Here is a 22,126-nt window from a genome sequence, read left to right as displayed (position 1 = left end):
AGAAGGCATTTCGCAAAAGCAAAGAATTGATCACCTCAGAGGAAGTGTTGGCTCACTTCAACCCGACACTGCCTATTCGGTTGGCTTGTGATGCTTCTCCATATGGTATTGGGGCAGTACTCTCACACAAGTTGCCAAATGGCACGGAAAGGCCAGTCGCATTTGCATCCAGATCATTGACCTCCGCTGAGCGCAACTATGCGCAGATCGATAGGGAGGCTCTCAGCCTTGTATGGGGAGTGAAGAAGTTTAATCATTACCTGCAGGGCCAAAAATTCACACTTCTGACAGACCATCAGCCGTTGGTATCCATTTTTAACCCTAAGAAGGGTGTTTCAGTGATGACAGCACAGCGTCTCCAGAGATGGTCCCTTTTCCTAGGGGCACATCAATATCAAATAGAATTCAAAGGTATGAAGCAGCATGGCAATGCTGATGGGCTGTCGCGCCTGCCACTACCTGAAGAAGAAGAAACGATGAAAGTTGACCCTGTTGAGTTATTTCATTCGACCATCATCGAGTGTTTACCAGTCACCAATGCAAGTATTGAAAGAGAAACCAGGAACGACCCGACACTGTCCAGAGTCTACGAGGTGACAGTGAAAGGATGGCCAACACGTGGTGATCCTCTGTTACCGGCATTCTCGGCAAGGCGAGACCAGCTGTCCGTCTGCCATGGTACTTTGATGTACGGGACAAGAGTGATTATTCCTCCCAAGTTAAGGGAAAGAGTTCTAAAAGAACTGCATGAAGGTCATCTGGGGGGAGTTAAGATGAAAAGTCTTGCTAGGGCTTATGTATGGTGGCCGGGTATTGACCAACAGATAGAGGAGTTGACGAAAAGCTGCGCTGGGTGCCAAAAAGTGCAAAATGCACCTCCGATCGCACCACTACACCCATGGGAATGGCCTTCAGCCCCATGGCAACGTGTACATATTGACTTTGCTGGTCCATTCATGGACTCCATGTTCCTAATTGCGGTGGACGCACATTCCAAATGGCCAGAAGTGATCAAGATGAATACCACTACTTCAGAAAAGACAATTGCGGTGTTAAGAACAATATTCGCAAGGAACGGATTGCCAGAACAGATCTGTTCGGACAACGGACCACAGTTCGTGTCGGAAGAATTCCAAAAATTCTTAAAGAAGAATGGGGTGAAACATTATACCTCTGCCCCATATCATCCGGCGACAAACGGGTTGGCCGAGAGATTTGTCCAAACATTCAAAAAGGCAATAAAGGCCATGAACGATGATCAGATTCCGCTACAGCACAAGGTGGACAATTTCCTAATGGCATATCGAAACGCCGCTCATGCAGTGACTAACCAAAGTCCTGCCATGATGTTTTATAACAGGAGGTTGCGGTCCAGGTTGGACTTGTTAAAACCAAATGTGCGGAGGGAAGTGGAAAACAAACAGTTCTGGCATATTAATAACAAGACCACTCGAAGTTTCGACGTAGGACAACTAGTGTTGGCAAGGGGCTATGGAAACGAAAAATGGCAGTCCGGAACAATTTGGGCCAGACAAGGACCTCTGATGTACACAGTCGATATTGGTAACAATGTGATAAGGCGTCATGCGGATCAACTGGTAGAATCGAGAGCAAGGGTCGAACCCATGGTTGCGACAGAGACAACTGTGGAAGACGTTAATGAACCTGAAGCATCTACCTCGGCAGGGAATGTACCTGAGGATGATAACACCCAATGCATGGGAGACCAACTAGAGGAGTCACCTCAGCAACAGGAATCAGAGACCACTGAAAGGCGTTATCCAAACCGAATCAGAAGGCCTCCTGAGAGACTGAACCTTTGAACTGTTTATACCTGAAGTTATATATGTTATTATGTTATGTTAAATGGGGATATGACTGTTAAGCTAAAAAGGGAGGATTGTGGTGTATGTAACCTGTTCCACCTTAAGAGATGTACTACTTTCTCTGGCTGCTGTATCCGTAATACCGGTGGTGACCACCGGTATATAAGCAGTGTGTAGTAATATTGGCCTAGAAATTCAGTGCCCTTAGCACCGATTTTGCGGCGCTAGGGGGCCTAGCGCTGCAATTGGCGCCGGTTCCTAAATTGCCTGGCGCCCTTCCGCGGCGGTAGACCGGTAGCGCTGCGCCGGCACCGATGACGTCATCGGTGTGCGCAGCGTCCCGGTTGCCGTGGTAACCCGGCCCCAAGCCGAAATTCAGTTGCGGCCACCTCGCCAGTGGCAGCCGCAACTAAGACTCCGGCAAACGAGTGTTGCCGGAGTCTGCGCCGGCGCTTTAAGGAGGCGCGGCGGCCGGCCGCTTTCCCGCCGGCCGCCTGCCCGCAGCTCCCTCCCCGGACTTCTCCCCCCCCCCCCCCGGAACAGATGCAAGCCCGGCACTTGTCCGAGGTGCCGGGCTCATTTTTGATGAGATTTGCGCGGGCCGCGGCCGGGTGCAGGCAGCTCCTCCTTAACGGAAGGAGGAGGCCTGCACTTCCCGAGCCTGCCGCACCGCAGCGGGCGCCGCAGCGCCGGAATAGCGCCGCAATGCGGCGCGTTGCGCCAGTGTTCAGGCGCTAAAACCCTTCAGTAGCGCCGGCAGCCGTTTGGGCGCGGCGCTACTGAATTTTTGGCGCGCGCAAAGGGCTTTAGCGCCGGCGCTAACTTCCGGCGCTAAAGCCCTGGCGCAGCGCAAACTCAATTTCTAGGCCATTGTATTTAGCATAGTCCTGACCTCCAACCAGTAAAGACCTGTTGAACTTTAATCTTGTAGTCTGTGTTAGTAATTACAACTAGAACACACAGACTTAACAGAATCAAAACCGAATTAATAAATTTATCAGTGAACACATATTTACAGCAAAAATATTAACTATTCACCCTTGTGCAATCCCTTAGTGCCTGTTGTTACTGTGCCTTTGCCTACTCTAGTGCTGCCGCAAAGTGTTGGCCCAGTGGTTGCAGCAGGGCTGGTGGAAAGCTGCTGAAGGTCCATGTGGGAGACTTCAGATGGCTTTGTAGGATGCCCTTAACCAGCTCTGAGCCTGGAAGGCCCGGCTGTACACTGCACCACCTCAGCATGGGCGGCAGCATTCTGGGCTGGCTGGATGACAGGCAGCGACAAGGGCAATGGCAGAGTGGCAGTGGTGGGAGCTGGAATGCTGACATCCTGAGAGAGAACAGCAGGTTCCTGCTCCACTGACCCACTGCCAATCCCCCGGGGCAGCACTTCAGCATCCCTAGCAATTTATTGAAGAGCAGATTGCTGGCCTGCTGCAACACTGTGAAAGCCCCGGTCGACCGTGGTAGACCCAACCATGATGGCAACAGTCAGAGCTGAGATTGCATGAGAGCAGTCTGAGATTGGATGCCACCAAGTATAAACTGCATTACAGCACTAAGACGTTGTGTTGCTTCCGCCTGTGCTGCAATGGAAGCTGCCAGATCGCCCATCACACACGGCATCAGGTCTGGGTTGCCACGTTCTCTCTGGGTGTCTACCATCCTTTGCAGACTGGAAATGATGGGCTCCATGGTGTGCACAGAGTCTTGTGCAATGTTGCAGGCGGACTCCTCCATGCTCCTATCATTGCCGAGATGCTCTCGGGCACCCTTGCCATTGCACCTATCATCTCTATGTGCATGCCCATCGGCCTCCCCATCGAAATCCTCATCTGAGTCCTGTGCAGCAGAACTCATGCGTGAACTCACCCTCCGGGGAGCTGGCACCCGAGCTACCCTTTCCCCCTGGCCCTGCTGCAGTCCACTCGTCCCCGGTGCCTCACCCTGTGCAGATCCCGCTACTATACTAGCCTCTAAAAAACACGTAGTGCCAGTATCTGAGCCAGTGTCTGTGGGTGAGACATGCAGTGACATGATGCGTTCTTCCTCCTCCTCTTCTCCCACCTCGCTCTCTACGGTGCCCTCAGGGACAGGCGGCTCAGGTGCTTGCTCATTATCTGAAAGCATAAAGGCACAAGAGTCGGATTAAGGTGAGGGGAGGGGGGGGCATAAAGGGAGAAATGCATGCATACAGCATGATTAGCTGGAAAGTGCGAAACACTTGTGGGGTGAGGGGGAAGTGGGATGTGAGAAGAAGGAATAGGGATGAACATACCTTTCTTGTCCCCAAGGGGGTCAACGTCACCGGTGGCCACGGCGCCCACCACCTGACACCCAATAATCTGCAGCACTCGATTCTCCGGCGCAGACAGTGGTTGGGTGTTGGCTTGTCCCCCACCTGTGCGCTCCTACTCCCTCCTGTTGTGAGCCACCTTGGCCTGCAAGAGAAAGGAAAGTGTTTGAGTGTGGAGCAATGTGTTTGGGTGATGTGCCTGCCATAGTTGAATAGCTGTCATTGTGTGCCAGGTGTGAAATGTGTGTGTGAGTGTTGGTAGGTAGAGATTGGTAGTGGGTGAGTGCTGGGGGTGTGGTGCTTTTGACAGTGTGTGAAAATTGTGGCTCAGATGGTGGTATGTAGCATTTGTTGAAGCATTGACTCACCCTGACCACCTGAGTGAGGTCGTTAAATTTCTTCCTGCACTGTGTGTGAGTCCTGGGGATCACAGTACTGCCAGAGATGTGCTGCGCTACCTCTCTCCACATGGTACGGAAAACTTGTGTCGAGGCTCTCCTGCCAGCTGCCGGGTAGAGCACCGCCCTCCCTCTCTCCACAGCGAAAACCAACGCCTCCAATGCTTCATTGCAGAATCTGCAGGCTCTCTCCCTGGGGCATGGATCTGCCATGAGTACACCTGGTTCAGTCCTCTGGCTCCTTCTCCTTGTCCTTGTCCTGCTTCTGCTTGCTGAGACAGCTGCACAGCCAGCAATGCTGAGAATGAGGTGCTGCAGCATCAATGAACCTCCCTTTTAAGTACTGAAAAAAGCCTGTGGCAATCATGACTTGCGATTAGACTGCACCTGATATTGGTCCACCCTTTGAGTGTAACGCCAATGAGCTTGGGCTTTAAGACTTGAATTAGGACTCCAATCATTTTTTTGTGCAGTGAGCACGAATTTTGCATGCAGCCTAAAGCATTTGTGCCTGGCACTATTCTCTAACTTTTGTATTGACACCGTCCATTCCTTGGCTATAATGAATTTCTAGCCCCTGAAATTCTTAAGGGGCTTGACAGGGTCGATGCTGAGAGGCTGTTTCCCATGGCTGGAGAGTCTAGAACTAGGGGTCATAGTCTCAGGATAAGGGGTCGGCCATTTGGGACTGAGATGAGGAGGAATTTCTTCACTCAGAGGGTTGTGAATCTGTGGAATTCTTTACCCTAGAGAGCTGTGGATGTTCACTTGTTGAGTATATTCAAGACTGAGATCGATAGATTTTTGGACACTAAGGGAATCAAGGAATATGGGGATAGGGCGGGAAAGTCGGGTTAAGGTAGAAGATCAGCCATGTTCTTATTGAATGGAGGAGCAGGCTCAACTCCTGCTCCTATTTCTCATGTTATTATGTCAGAACCAAAGTCCATTAGATTGTAAGCTATTTCACGAATACAAAGCGCAAAGTAGTTAAAAGGGTAACACATAAATCATTAAAAATGGCCCAGAAATTCGGGTCGGGGGCTTCCTGCGGGTGTAAGCCCCCGATCTGCACTTACCTTGCGCGCCGGCCGTTGAGCTGTGGGCCCCCGTGGAATTCCGATCCAGGGCCTGGTCCAGCTGCCGGCGCGCAGTGCTTGCGTATCCCAGGGGTGCAGTTAGTTCGATGCGTCCCCTGGGATCACGTGGGCCATGGGGAGCCAATTGGAGCAGGGAATGCTCCATTCATAAGTCTGACAGGAAGTGCTGTCAAGACTTATAAATACTACGGCCCCAAAACAGCACTAAATTTTCAAATAATTTTTTTTTTAAATCACACTTTTTAAATAAACTGTAAATTACATGAAATATCTATTTTAAACAATAATTTAATTTTTTGAAAAAAATAATTTTATTTTCTAACGGGGCTAAAAATAAACTTGCCTTGCTTTAAAGTATTTAAAAATAATAAACCTGTGGAAAAAATGTTTTAATTTTAATTAATTCACCACTTACCTTGTAAAAAGCAGGCCTTACGCCTGCTTTTTACATTTCTAACTTCTGCAGACTTACCCTCCCGGGAAAACTTGTAAAAAAAACGAAGTTCGATGCGCACGCGCAGCCCCTCCCGCGCATGCGTTCGACCTCTGAACCCCTTCATTCAGAGGAACGGAAGTGCCGGTTTCCCGCGCATGCATAGTGCATGCAGGAAACCGGCACTTCCATTGGGCCTACGGGTGAGTACCCCGTGCGTACTCACCTGTGGAGACCTGAATTTCTGGGTCATTATGTTAAAATTTAAATGATCAGACAATAAACATAAAAAATTTCAAATCCCTCCGCCTAGCAGATCTGGGTGGAACGGGAGTTAAAATTGAATACCTCTATTTGCTGCCCCATACCCATCCTGCAGCCGGTTTAACTCTTGATGTTTTTGCTGGTAGATGAGGCGCTTGCCAGCTTCAGGCTGGACCCTCACTAATGTATGCAATTCGGGTTCCTATGATGTACATAGGACACAATGGCACTTTAACGACGAACTGAGTAGGATGCTCTGCTCAATAAAACCTATCAGGGAAGAAGCAGAGGGCTTAAAAGGTAAGTTTTAAGCTCATCTCTGTGGGGATAGAAGGCCTGGTCCTCACAAGGAAAGTTTGGACCTTTTCTGCCATGAGATCCTCCCCTTCCCACCAGTGAGATATTGCCGAACCACCCCCACCACTCGCTCCATGACTTACCTGTGTTCTGGTGGTTAGCCTCTGGGTCGCCCGATCTTTGCCTGCTGGCAGATGGTTGGCTGCCTTGATGCCTGTTTTGGGCGGGCAACTGGCCGGTGGGATGTAAATGAGGGTCGGCAGTTAATATCGGCCAGACCTCCCAAGGAGACTCCCGGGCAGGTGGCCAGCATCCTACCAGAAGTTAAAATTCCCTATAAAATGTGTGTAAACTGGTCACAGAAGACATCCCTTGTTTTTTAGATGGTTTCCCACATGTTAAATCAGAAATATGATAATATTGATCATAATAAAGAAAAATACTTTTAATTATGAGGCCATATGGGGTCATCATGTAAATTTCAGAAGTTTTTGATAAAGTTTGAAGGCTAGAATATTCTAAATGCTGGCAATGATGATATGCTGCACATTTCAGAATTTTACTTTGTTTATAAAGTTTTGAACTATTATGTTAGATCCGTGTATTTTTGATGTTGTGTGTCCTTCAATAACTAGACACGAGACTGCAGGAACAATCAACAGGTATTTACTGGATGAGGGTTACTCTAAAACTAAACATACAGATCCCTACTCAGGGTTTTTATACAGGTGTGGTCACTGCCGGTACTACAGTATACAGGAGCTGTAAAAAGTAGTTCTCCCCTTAAAAGGTACATACACTACATATTACACTAAAGACATTTAGTTATGATGATAGCTTATGGATTTTGAAAAAATCTGAAATAGTACTCCCAGTCAGTACTGTTAAAGTTTTAATCTAGTTAATCAAAGTGGGGTAAATTTTCAGTTGGGCATTGAAATAAAGAGTAGATTGCCTTTCAAAAGCTAGGCTTTATTAACCTTAAAAAACCAGCAGTACATGTTGAGCACCCAGTCTCAACCAAGCTGTAGAAAACTGAATTTAAGATGGCCACCACAGGTCACATGGAATCAACTAACCAATAAGTTTACAGCATATATCTCAAGGCAGGAAAACAGGCAACCAATTACAATGCTTCTTATAAAACAAGAATAATCACCACATTCACCCCTCCTTTTAAAATATACTTCAACCTAGGTAGCCTTTACAGTTTACAATTAATTATTTATGACTAGAGCAATACATGTATAATGGGCCAGAAATTCCAGGCCAGAAGCGTGAGTACGGTCGGGTTACTCACGCATCTGGCCGTTGGAAATGCCGGCGTTCAGCAGGAACAGCGCATGCGGGGAACGCCGGCATTTCCAGACCCGAGGTCTATTCACAGTGCGTGCGACTGCACAGGCAGCGCTTGCGCAGTGAACTTTGTAGATTTCACTGATGGATTCAGTGAGGGTAAGTCCCTCGAACTTACACGTGAAAAAGGCAAGTGTAAAGTTGTTCATTGGCTGGGGAAGGAGATATAATTTATGGAGGAGCTTATGAAATGCAATATTTAGGTTTGGGAAAGGGAGGGAAGTTATTTTAAGAAATTTTAAGTAAGTTTTAAACTTTAATTTTTTTTTTTTAAAACGAGTTTTCAGAACGGTAGGTAGAAGGAGCAATTGTGGCTGTGTGAATGGAATGTGAGAATGAGTTATGTATGTATGTCCACATATATTCCTTTACGTATATGTATGTATGTTTTATATTCCTTTACTAATGTGTATGAATGTATATTTTTAATTATGATTTTCCAATAAGTTACTTTCTCTGAAAGTCATAATTAAATAATACATTCATACACATAAGTAAAGGAATATATACATAACACGCAAAGGAATATATACAGACATACATACTTTCAGAAGCTCCACGATAAGAAATATCTTCCTCCGCAGCCTCTGGAGCAACTGTACCCATGCTTTTTTCATGTGTAAGTTGTAATGACTGGACCTCACTGAAAGCATTGCTGAAAGCGGCGAATTATACTGCGCACGCGCTGCCTGTGCAGTCGCATGCGTTCTGCCTCTGAACCCCTTCGTTCAGAGGACAGGAAATGCCGGTTTTCCCCACATGCACTGTGCATGCTGAAAACCGGCATTTCATCCGGCCAGATGCACAAGTACCCCGACCGTACTAGCGCATTTGGAAGGGAATTACTGGGCCAACATTTTACATGTCAATAAAATAAAAAATTTAACAATTGCACGACTTGCCCCCTCGCATCTGCGACTGAGGGTCCAAGGAGGTGCATTGCGCAAGAGGTCATCATCATACGTATCCTCACACTGTTCCCTTTGGGGAACTGTATGAAGTGGTGGAAGGATTTATGGCCGTGATTAACGCTCATTCCATGACCGTAACCATCTTTGAACCAGCCATTAGGGTGGTTAGTCCTATGGCGGGAGGGTTTTACGGGCTCCCACAACCCATCTGAGGGGGGGGGGGGCCACCAACACCCATGGACGCAAGTATCCCGCTGGATGTCCACCCAGAATTTAAAGTTGGAGCTCCGACTCCACTTGCCGGGACTGTCTGGAGTGGGGTTCAAAACCCTACTCCTTCTGGCCCAGCGGCGGGGATGCTTACTGCTACGCAAAAGGCCCACTCCACACAAAAGGTGACACCCATACGTTTCCTGCGCCTTTTCCCTCCCCGTGACTGGAGCCCTATGCTGCCATTTCACGTTGCTAATTGGATTGGGCCTTTGTCATAGCGGTAGGATCCCCGCCGCTGGGACAGATCAGGGTAGGGTTTCGAACCCCGCTCCAGACAGTCCCGGCAAGTGGAATCGGAGCTCCGGCTCTAAATTCTGGGTTGACATCCAGTGGGATATTTGCGTCCGTGGGTGTGGGTGGCCCCCCCTCCTTGTATAGCTTGTGGGAGCCCGTAAAACCCTCCCGCCATAGGACTAACCGCCCTAATGGCTGGTTCAAATATGGTTACGGTCACGGAATGAGCGTTAATCGTGGCCATAAATCCTTCCACCACTTCATACAGTTCCCCAAAGGGAACAGTGTGAAGACACGTATGACGACGACATTGCTAAATAAATAAATGGAATTAAAAAAATTCTTTTAGGGCTTTTAAAAGTCTTTAAATTGCTTTAATTCTCTTTAAAACTACTTCAGATTACTCAAAATAATGTAAACATTTTAAAAAGTTTATAAAAGTTACCAAAATCTTCAAAAAACTTCCAAAAACCTATTTAAACTGCTGCTTTGCATGTAAAAATCCTTAGCAGCTTGACAGAATCATTGGGGGCGTGTCCAGTGAAACTGAGACCTCAAGGGGCGTGTCTCACTTACACTGCACGCTCCTGCCTTCGCGCTGGCTGCACTCCTGGGCGGCGTGACGTCATACGCTGCCCGGGAATGTGCTTTCTATTTCTGCAAGTTCAGGCGTCCCAGAAGCTGATCGGCACGAGCGCGGGGTAAGTGCAAATACGGGGCTTGCACGCGCTGCAAGCCCCGTTCTGGAATTTCTGGGCCATTGCCTTCAACAATTTTAAAATTTTACTATTAAATTATTAATTATTTTAAAAGTCCATTTTTAATCGGTCGACCGGATATCTTGTTCGTGTCGACCTTCTTAGCCTTGGTGGAGTTCTTTGCCCTCCCACACCAGGAGACACAGAAATATCTTCTGCAGGGAGGCTATCAATATCCCGATTATCAACGGTTTCCGGATTGGAAGTCCCATTAGAAGGTAGACTGGAAGGGTCATGAACATCCATCGGAGGCAGACTAAGAGAATTGTAAGTGTCTGCAATAGGATTGGAAATGTTCGTAGTATCTGTGACGACATCAACATTATCTGAATTATGGCTATTGTTAATGTCCTCAGGAGAGGGCTGGCCACCACAAGGAGCTAAGTCTTTAACTGAAACCGTACTTTCTTTCCCATCTTGGAATCGAATGTGAGCATATTGGGAATTTGCCTCCAATAGCTCCACCTCCTCCACTAAAGGATCATACTTTGACAGTCTAACATGGCGTCGGAGCAGCACAGGTCCCTGCATAGTAAGCCATGAAGGTACCGAATATCCCGTGGTGGATCTCCGCGGATAGTTGAAGAGCCTTTCATGGGGGGTCACATTAGTAGCCGTTGAAAGCAATGATCTAATGGAATGCAGGGCATCAGGCAGTACCATTTCCCACTGTGTATTCTTAAGGTTCCGGGATGTCAAAGCCAACATAACTGCCTTCCAGATCACCCCATTGTATCGTTCGCACTGTCCATTACCCTGGGGATTATACGGGGTAGTTCTGCTAGTAGAAATTCCCCGACTCTGGAGGTATTCCTTCAACTGGGAAGACATAAAAGAACTTCCCTGATCCGAATGGATATACGCAGGCATCCCAAAGATGACAAAAAGTTGAGTCAGACATTTAATAACTGTAGCAGCTGATACATCTGCACAAGGAAAAGCAAAAGGGAACCTTGAAAACTCATCCACAACAGTAAATATATATCGATTCTGAGTCGTTGAAGGAAGAGGCCCCTTAAAATCAACGCTCAGGCATTCAAAGGGAGAAGTAGCCTTTATAAGATGAGCTCGTTGAGGCTTAAAGAAATTCGGTTTACACCGGGCGCAGACAGAGCATGACGAAGTCATCCGCTTGACGTCTTCAACTGAAAAGAGCAAATTCTTACTGCGTACGAAGTGTATCATCCTCGTAACACCAGGATGGCACAAAGCATTATGAAGATTAATAAGCGTATCTCCGTGAAGCACAGAACAATAAGCCCTCGACAGCGCATCAGCGGCAACATTATCCTTCCCCGGACGATAGACTATATCGAAATGGTAGCATGCCAACTCGATCCTCCACCTCATTATTTTATCATTTTTAATCTTTCCGAAATGTTTGACATCAAACATGAAGGACACAGATTTTTGGTCAGTTACTAACATAAAATGTTGCCCAGATAAATAATGTCTCCATTTAAGCAGTGCTTCTACTATTGCGTACGCCTCTTTCTCTATTGATGAATGTCTCTGCTCACTATTGCTCAGAGTACGTGAGAAAAAGGCCACAGGTCTTCCATTTTGGTTCAGGGTAGCCCCAATTGCAAAATTGGAAGCGTCCGTCTCAATCACAAAGGGAACCTGCTCATCAATAGAATGCACAACTGCTCCAAGGATATCCTTTTTAAGATTATCAAAACACATCCTGGCCTCCCATGATAGAGGATATGTCGTAACCCGAATAAGGGGCCGGATCTTCTGCGAAAAGTTTTGCAATCCAATTAGAATAATAAGAAAACAGCCCAACAACTCGTTGCAAGGCCTTAGAATTAGTAGGGCAAGGTAAATCAATCAGTGGTCGCAGCCGTTCTGGATCTGGTTTAACCTTGTTTCCCGAGATAATATACCCCAGTAAATTTACCTCGGTGGTCGAAAAGATACACTTCTCTTTATTGAAAGTTAAGCCAACTTTTTCTGCAACTTGAAGGTTAATAAATTGAAATAAAGAGTAGATTGCCTTTCAAAAGCTAGGCTTTATTAACCTTAAAAAACCAGCAGTACATGTTGAGCACCCAGTCTCAACCAAGCTGTAGAAAACTGAATTTAAGATGGCCACCACAGGTCACATGGAATCAACTAACCAATAAGTTTACAGCATATATCTCAAGGCAGGAAAACAGGCAACCAATTACAATGCTTCTTATAAAACAAGAATAATCACCACAGGCATAAAACTTGATTTGAAGGAAAATGAAAAGTCGGACTCTTTCTATAACTGGCAGTCGATCTGCAATACCAGTCTTATGCCCAGGCAGCAAGTTGAAAATCTGCTCTTGTAGGAATGTCTAGTTCCTATCAAAAGACTGAGGTCCACTCAGGCGATCAAATAAACGAGGTTTAATGAAAACTAACAGAGTTTAACGAATAATTACAGGAGAACATCGAATATAGGTCTAGTCAGTTTGGAGGCTCCACGAGGACTGCTTGGGCGGTCCCGTGGCTGACGTCATGACGTCATCACCTTTTTCCCGCCGGTGGGGGAATCACGTGATGAACGGCGTGATGTCATCGCGTTTACCCGCACTATTAAAGTGATCGCGCTCTGTACATGTAAACAGTGAAAACAAAGATACAGACTCAGGCTGTAGCTAACATATTATTAAAGGGAATTATATACAATTGATCGGAGTCCCTTAGTGGCTCTGCCACATGCGCCCCCCAGAATTGTCTTTAACAGCAAAAGTAAAACGGCGAGAAGCCCTGACAAGCCTGTCAGATCGACTTCTGTAGCCTTGAAGTGGAAGCTGATGGACGGCGGGCGAGCTGGCGGGTGGTTGTGTTTGATCTGGCATGGCGACTGTGGGCTGTCGGTCACGTTTTGGTGGTTGTGCGATCTCGACTGGGCGGTCAAGGTCCAAGTGAGCCGGCTGCAACCGGTCAACCGAAATGTGGTCCGGTTTACCTCCGATATCGACCGAAAAAGTTTTGTCTCCTGGCTCTAGCACGCGGAAAGGACCAGTGTAAGGGGGTTTGAGCGGATCCCGATGAGCGTCGTGGCGGATAAACACATAGTCAGCGTTCTTCAGCTCAGCTGGGATGTGGGAGCTCTGCAAGCCGTGATGCGATGTAGGCACTGGAGTGAAACTTCTGGCTGCCTCCTGGTGGCTGATGAGCTGCTGGGATGCAGACCATGGCTCTGTTGGAGTCGGAAGGAAATTCCCTGGTACGCGTAGTGGCTGGCCATATACGAGCTCCGCCGAGGACGATTGAAGATCTTCTTTAGGTGCCGTACGAAGACCCAAAAGGACCCATGGAAGCCTGTCCACCCAGCCCGCGCCTTGAAGGCTGGCTCGCAGTGCGGCTTTGAGCGACCTGTGGAATCGCTCGCACAGGTCATTTGCCTGTGGATGGTAGGCAGTGGTGCGATGTAACTTGACGCTGAGCCCCTGAGCCACAGTGTTCTAGAGCTCAGAAGAAAACTGCGGCCCACAATCGGATGAGATGTCCGCCGGTACCCCGAAACGGGCGACCCAAGCGGAGATGAATGCCCTGGCGACGCCTGCGGAAGTGGTGGATGACAAAGGAACCGCCTCAGGCCATCTAGTGGTGCGGTCTACCATTGTAAGAAGATGAGTAAACATGTGCGAAGGCGGAAGTGGCCCCACCAGGTCCACACGCACATGATCAAACCTACGTTCCGGAACGGCAAAAGTGGCCAATGGAGCCTTGACATGACGCTGCACCTTGGCCTTTTGGCAGACCACGCAGGTGTTGGCCCAGTCGCGGACATCCATGTGCATGCCCCGCCACACGAATTTGGATGACATCACCATTGCGAGGCCTTCATGCCAGGGTGTGACAACCCGTGTATGGCGTCAAAAACTTTGCGGTGCCAGGGGACCGGCACGATAGGGCGAGGATCTTCTACGGAGACATCGCAGAGTAGCGTAGTGCCCGCGGCATGGAATTTGACGTCGGCCGCTTGGAGGCTAGAGGGGTTGGTTCTGTAAGATTGGACTTCCGGAGCCGAGGCTTGATCCGCAGCCATGAGGGCATAGTCGATGCTGAGCTGGACTGCATGAACGGTCGCGCGGGAGAGGCAATCCGCCACCAGGTTGTCTTTACCGGACACATGCTGAATGTCCGTGATGAATTCTGAGATAAACGTCAACTGACGTTGTTGCCGAGCTGACCACGGTTCGGCGGTCTTGGCCATAGTGAGCGTTAGTGGCTTATGGTCCACAAAAGCTGTGAACGGACGACCCTCTAGCAAGAACCGGAAATGGTGGATGGCCAGAAAAAGGGCCAGCAACTCTCGGTCGAACGTGCTATACTTCCGTTCGTTTCGCCGTAGTTGACGGCTGAAAAATGCCAGCGGCTGCCACGTCTCATTCACCCACTGTTCCTGCACTGCGCCGGTGGCGTAGTCTGACGTGTCGGTGGTAAAGGCGATGGTGGCACCTGGCAGCGGGTGCGCCAGCATGGTTGCGTTGGCTAAGGCGCCTTTTGTGTCGACGAACGCCCGGTCCATGTCGACTGTCCAGCTAATCGGATCCTTGCTGGACTTGCCCTTGAGGGCCTCATACAGGGGCTGCATGAGCAGAGCTGCATTAGGGACGAACCGGTGATAAAAATTTACCATCCCGAGGAACTCCTGCAGGGCCTTGACAGTCTGCGGGCGCAGGAAAGAAGTAACTGCCTCCACCTTCGTTTGCAGGGGAATTGCGCCATCTGATGTGATGCGATGGCCTAAGAAATCAATCTGCTGCAGGCCGAACTGGCACTTGGCCGGGTTGATGATCAAGCCGTGTTGACTGAGGCGTCTAAATAGGGTGCGTAAATGGCAGATATGCTCCTCTTTATTAGGGCTGGCGATGAGGATGTCATCGAGGTAGATGAATAGAAACTTGAGGTCCCGAAGCATGGAGTTCATCAAGCACTGGAAAGCCTGTGCAGTGTTCTTCAATCCAAACGGCATCCGCAGAAATTCAAACAGGCCGAATGGGGTGATGACTTCAGTTTTCGGGATGTCTTGCAGGTGCACGGGGACCTGGAGGTAGCCACGGACAAGGTCGACTTTTGAAAAGATGGTATTTCCCGCCAAATGGGCAGAGAAATCCTGAATATGAGGGATCGGGTACCGATCAGGAGTAGTGGCGTCGTTCAGGCATCGGTAGTCGCCGCAAGGCCGCCATCCGCCACCAGATTTTGGAACAATGTGGAGAGGTGAAGACCAGGGACTATTCGACCGGCGAATAATCCCTAGCCGCTCCATCGTGTCGAACTCCGCTTTCGCAGCCGCGAGCTTGCCAGGTTTGAGGTGCCGGGCCCGTGCGTAGACCGTGGAGCCAGTAGTGGTGATGTGATGTTCGACACCATGTTTCGTGGCCGTGGAAGAGAAAGTGCGTCTGGTCAGGTCTGGGAAATCTCCAAGGAGGCGAGTAAAGTCATCCGGAGGTGGAACGCACAGGAGACAGTGCGCGAAACGGCGTTACCGCGGTGGCACGGGATGGAGTGAAAAGTGGCCGCATTGATCAACCGGCGGTGCCTTACATCCACCAGGAGGCTGTTGGCGCACAAAAAATCCGCCCCGAGGATGGCTTGAGAGACTTTGGCCGTGATGAAATCCCAGTAAAACTGCTGGCCGCCGAAGCACACCTGGACCCCGCCGTCTTCCGAAGGTCCGAATGGCCCCGCCATTAGCCACCTCGAGGGAGAGGCCATGCCCCCCGGCTTGTATATCAAGATTTGACACGGGTAGGATGCTACACTGCGCCCCGGTGTCGCAGAGGAAACATCGACCAGATAAGGAGTCGGCGATGAAGAGGAGTTTTCCCGAATTACCAATTGCCATCGCAGCCGCGGGGCGCTCGTTATAACCGGTCCTCTTTCAACAGGGTTGCTGTTGTTTTATTTTTTTGAGCGAAAAGCTGCAGGGAGGGCGGCAGCATCTTGCTTTCGCGCCAAAAGAGCGTGGTAGGAGCACAACCCCGCAGGTTGAGGGGCTGGAGCAGCGTCTGTGGGGGATGGGCGCCTTGTGGCAGTGCAGTACTGCTGTGCCACTGTGAAAATCTTGTCCGCTTCGGCAGCCAGCTCTGCACAGTCTGTGACTTCCGACCTGGCTATGGCAGCCTGAACTTGCTCCGGTAGCTGGCTGAGGAATAGCTCCCTGCAGAGGAAGCATTCCGGTTCAGAGTCCAGGAGTGTGAGCATTTGGCTCATGAGCTCGGATGGCTTGGAGTCCCCGAGGCCGGGCATAGCGAGCAGCCGGCGGGCGCGCTCCGACTTCGTGAGCCCGAAGACCTGTAACAACTGCGCCTTTATCGTTTCATATTTGCGATCTTCTGGTGGATTACCAATCAGGCTGACGACCCGCGAGGCTGTGGCGCTGTCGAGGGCGGAGACCACATAATAGTAACGGGTCTGATCTGCAACGATGTTCCTGATTGTGAACTGGCCTTCAGCCTGGATGAACCACGCGGCTGGCTGTTGCTCCCAGAACTGTGGTAACTTCAAAGCAACGGCATTCGTTTCCATGTTCAGTAACTTCTGCGAAAACCGTTCGCAAAAGTCGGGGTCACCAATGTAGGAATGTCTAGTTCCTATCAAAAGTCTGAGGTCCACTCAGGCGATCAAATAAACGAGGTTTAATGAAAACTAACAGAGCTTAACGGATAATTACAGGAGAACATCGAATATAGGTCTAGTCAGTTCGGAGGCTCCACGAGGACTGCTTGGGCGGTCCCGTGGCTGACGTCATGACGTCATCACGTATTTCCTGCCGGTGGGGGATCACGTGATGAACGGCGTGACGTCATCGCGTTTACCCGCGCTATTAAAGTGATCGCGCTCTGTACATGTAAACAGTGGAAACAAAGATACAGACTCAGGCTGTAGCTAACATATTATTAAAGGGAATTATATACAATTGATCGGAGTCCCTTAGTGGCTCCGCCACACTCTAGTGATTTTCTCTCATTAATGGCTGTTATGGGTCATCTATGAATTCAGTTTACAACTTGCCTGTCATATAACACTGGCACAATTTTGGTATCTGAGAGACTATTCTCTGCTTAGTCAATCCATAAATCTGTTATTTACACTGACAAGTCAAACCTGTTCATAAATGAACAGGCATTTGGTACATGGGATGTTATTGATCTATAAAACCAACATAAATCTTCTTTGGTATTGAAAATTAAATGGTGTTATTTAATATTTCTCAAAAATGTAAAAGAAAGACTCTTACTGAGAAAAAGATAACTGGCATGGGGCAGATGAAAAGGGGAAGTGCCTCTACCAAATCTTCTCTCTCAAACAGGTTCAGTAGTGGGATTATCACTGCCACCCCATCATCTGCCATCATCCCCCTTCTGCTATTAGCTGGGGCTGCCAGTATTTCAGCTGGGAAGCAGGTAAATCAACTGGTTTCCTTTGCCCTGCATCTCCCCCCACTGCCATTTAAATACAGTGAGATGCTGAAGGGTTGGGTGGCTGACTTCCCTACCGGGGAGAGAGGAAAATAGCTGTGGCACTGGTAGGAGTGGAAGTCTGTCAGTAGATCTCCTGTTCCATTTTCCGTCTTCTTTTTCTGCTGCTATATAATCTAATTTTGTCTGGCATTATAGAGGAAACTCCAGGTCTTCATCTTTTACAAAAATGGTTCTAATAGCTGTGTTTATCTAGCAGCAAATCCATTTACCATATCACAGAATTGTCATCTCAACAATTTAGTAATGTTGTATTAAATTTTTACCAGGCTTCCTGAAAAACATATGCATGGTCCTACTCACATCTATAAATAGTGAAATGGCATCAATAACAGTTTTACCAAATGCAGACAAACTATTGAGCTGTACTCAAACATCAGTCTCCTATCATTTAACCTTGAACACTCTTTATTGTTAGAGCAACTAATGCCCTAGCTATATCAAAGCAGCCTCAGAATTGCAGAAGCTCTGGTAGTGATCTGATCTTTTACATTAAAACAATGGAATAAGGAGGATTAGATATGTAGTTAGCAAATCTGCCCTTTTAATGATTGATGTTGCAGGACTGAAAATGATCTGCGCAATAAATTTATTGGATAGGAATCTTCAACAGATACATGTATAAGTAGTGACATTTCTTCTGGACCTGGGAAAACAAGACAGGATCAAAGATGTACTTTCCTGTGGGAGAATAAGCAATATTAGATACACTCAGATTATTTGCTGAATGACAGTTAATACTTAAAAATATGAATGTACTTGCATAATGCTACAACTATGTAATGTATATGAATGTGTTAACATAAAAAGTTACCGTAAAAAAAAAGGCCAAACTACTAAAAAATCTAAGAGGGGCCTGGCATAAATAGACATACTAAATTAGCTATTTTCTTTGGTATTTAGAATGAAAACAACATTGAAATATTACAAGATAAAAATAAATGAAGAAGGAAATAGTGTGGTTGGCAGGCATTCTCTTTGTAGTACTGTCAATATAGATATAAGGGGATTGGAGAGTAGCAAATATAATACTTTTAAAGACTGGTACAAGCATACCTTTAGGAACCAGGGGGGCGAAGTACTGCCCCGGCCGCTAAATTCAGATTACCGCCCCGGCGAGAAAGCAGAGCGCTATCTCGGGCGCTCCACTTCCTCTCAGGACAGTGTCGGGGGCGCAAGGCTATGCGTCCGCTCCATGTAGTGCTGACGCGTTTCAGCGCCCCTCCCCATCCGTTAAAGGGGATGGATGCTGCGAGCTCTGCAGGGCCTCCGATGGCCCACACTAGCCCACCAGGGCAGCGTGGTGTTGTGGCTGCCACGGACCACACCAAGGGCTGCCACGGAGGGCCGACCTGGAGGTCGGCCAAAGAAAATAAATGGCGGCTCAGGCCATGGCCACACATCCCTTTAATTAGCGCCCCATGGGCGGAGGTCAGCTTGCCTCGCGACCCGCAAGGCTGCCGCTAATACCGCTCACGGCAGCCTTGCGGGGCGCAGCCGAATTTCTGCAACGGGGCAGTAAGGTTTCACGGCGGGGTGCTAAGGGGTTGCGGCGCACGGCAATGACGTCATTGCCGGCGGCGCAGCGGCCCAGGGCGCTACCAGCGGGGGTGCGCCGCTATTGGCTAGCCCCTCAGTAGCGCCCCGCTGAATTTCTAGGGAGGCACTGCCCTGGCGGTAAGCCCTTTGCGCCCCATTAGCGCCCCCGGAGACGCTAACGGCAGGCACAAAGGAGACAAATTTCGCAGCCCAGAAGCTTTAGAAAGAAAGACTTGCATTTATACAGCACCTTTAATGACCATCGGACATCCCAAAACACTGTAGAGCTAATGAAATACTTTTTGAAGTGTAGACACGGTTGCAGTGCTGGAAACACGACAGCCAATTTGTGCACAGACAGATCCCACAAACAGCAATGTGATAATGACCAGATAATCTGTTTTTGTGATGTTAATTGAGGGATAAATATTGACCAGGACACCGGGAATAACTCCCCTGTTCTTCTTCTAAATAGTGTCATGGGATCTTTTACATCCACCTGAGAGAGCAGACAGGGCCTCGGTTTAACACCTCATCAGAAAGACAGCACCTCCAACAGTGCAGCACACCCTCAGCACTGCACTGGAGTTCAACCTAGATTTTTGTACTCGAGTCTCTGGAGTGGGACTTGAACCCACAACCTTCTGACTAAGAGGTGAGGGTACTACCCACTGAGCAAAAGCTGACACTGCTGTTAAAGAGACAATAATAACAAGCAAAATATATGGCTATTTGACTAACTATGATTTGCCAGTCAACATAAGAGTGGTGAAGTTAGTGATGCTCAATAAACCTATTGGACTCTTTTTGAAAAGATCATGGTAGCTGGTGAAAGGCTGCTCGAGTGGTTATTGTCTACTGAGTCTTCAAAGGGCTATTTCATTAGCTTGTTCCCAAGAGAGTTGTTGAGAACAACAACAGCAACACAACTTGCATTCATTTATTGTCTTTGCATAGAAAAATGAACAAAGGCACTTCACAGAAGTGTAATCAGACAAACATTGATCCCGAGCCAAATAGGGACAAATTAGAAGGGATGACTAAAGGTTTGGTCAAAGAGGTGGATTTTAAGAAGGGTCTTAAAGGAGCAAAGGGAGGTAGAAGTTTAGGGAGGGAATAACAGAGCTTAGGGCCTAGATGGTTGAAGGCACAGTTGCCATTGGCAGGAGGAAGGAAGTGGGGGATACACAAGAGGCCAGAACTGAAGGAACATAGAGTTCTCAAGGGTTGTAGGGCTGGAGAAGGTTACAGAGATAGGGATTTCCTATTTATAGTCATGTAGTTTTCTATTTTGTACATTTCTTTCCAGTTTGCCACACTTTCCCAATTTCTTGTTTCCTAGTCACTATCGCCTTTGGCCCCTTCACAAACTCTGTACCCTTGCCACTAATTCCATCCTCTTCCCGTCTCAGGTTGAACCAGATGGTTCACAACGTCGACTTCCAATTTGACCTCAAGCTGATTTTCTAACTCCATATTCTCTTCATCACAAAGATTGCCTACTTTTACCTCTGTAACATTGCCCGTCTCTGCCCCTGCCTCAGCCCATCTGCTGCTGAAACTCTCATCCAAGCCTTTGTTACCTCCAGACTCTACTATTCCAGTACTCTACTGGCAGGCTTCTCATCTTGCACCCTCCATAAACTTCAGCTCATCTAAAACTCTGCTCATCCCTGCTTGCTAACTTCCCTCCCCCCTGCCATCCCCAACCCCAGTCCTTCAATACCTCAAATTTAAAATTATCATCCTCATATATAAATACCGTCATGGCCTCGCCCCCTCTCTATCTCTGTTACGTCCTCCAGCCCTCTACAATGGCACTGAATTATCCTTTGACTTGGGCCTCTTGTACATCCTTCTCCCTTTTCCCTACCATTGGCGGCTGTGCCTTCAGTCACCCAGGCCCCATGTTCTGGCATTCTATCCTTATAACCTTCCACCTCTTCAGCTCTCTCTCTTTATTGGAGTTCCTCCCTAAAACCCACCTCTCTAACCAAACTTTTACTGATGTCTCCTGATATTTTTTCTTTGCTCAATATCCATTTTTTTAATTACACCTCTGTGTAGTGCCTTGGATGTTTTTTCTACATTAAAACGCCATATAAATGGACAGGTGCAAAACAGCAGCAGCTGACATTAAAGTTGTGTTGCAATTTTTTGATGAATTGTAAATAATTTTGAATATTCAGTTGTCTGATTTAATTTAATTAATTTTTTTTAACTATTATCATTTGGCAGGCAACGACTTCCTTCAAAAAATGTCTATTACTACCGCTGTCCAGATCATCGGAAAAACTACGTTATGTCATTTGCCTTTTGCTTTGATCGGGATAATGAGGTGTACCAATTTGCTTACTGCTATCCTTACACCTACACTCGCCTGCAACATTACCTAGATAACCTGGAGAGAAGGAATATGGATTACTTCAAAAGAGATTTGCTTGGTCTAAGTGTGGTAAGCATATTACAAATGTGTAAACTGTCTTCTACAACAGCATCGGAACCCAAACATAGCTTGGGGCACTTTAATGCTGCTTATAGATTAATGCTTCAGCCTAAACTTCAGCTTTAAGTGTTTCTTGTAATATAATAATGAATCTAAAGAAATAGTAGAGTTAGCAATTTTAAAATGTTATTTTTCTTTAATTTGTGCTTCCACTTTTATTCTTAATTTAACATTATAATTTAATACATTCAAGATATCCAGTTGAAAATATTTATGTTCTGCATATTTTTATACTTCTTCACAACATTAATGTGACATTGTTAATGACAGCCGAAAAAAAAATCACTCCCCTGAACAGGTACAATTGAATACTTACATGCCATGCTAATAAGAATGCTTTGTAACACTTTCATGCATGTACTTTAATTGAAAACAGTAGGAGAGCAAGAAAACTAAGAAAAAACATCTCCTGGACATGTATACACATCCCCATTGAAACAAATGGGAAACGAAAGTACCAATATCA

The 22,126-nt window shown here is 47.5% G+C and overlaps 1 protein-coding gene across 1 annotated transcript in view; it reads left to right on the top strand.

The window, feature by feature from the left end:
* The window catches only part of agbl4 (AGBL carboxypeptidase 4), a 608,965-nt gene extending 587,239 nt beyond the window's left edge, over positions 1-21,726 (top strand). The window contains exon 5 of the mRNA XM_085978224.1: positions 21,393-21,726. Within this exon, the coding sequence (XP_085834350.1) occupies positions 21,393-21,726 (334 nt within the window). The remainder of the gene's footprint in view (positions 1-21,392) is intronic.
* The last annotated feature ends 400 nt before the right edge of the window (positions 21,727-22,126 follow it).

The sequence above is a fragment of the Somniosus microcephalus genome, chromosome 3, assembly GCF_052327205.1.
Source record: "Somniosus microcephalus isolate GS21.2 chromosome 3, FLI_Smic_1.0, whole genome shotgun sequence".
Classification (NCBI taxonomy): Eukaryota; Metazoa; Chordata; class Chondrichthyes; order Squaliformes; family Somniosidae; genus Somniosus; species Somniosus microcephalus.
Note: the sequence above shows the minus strand (reverse complement) of the source record. Positions and strands in the feature narration are given on the sequence as shown.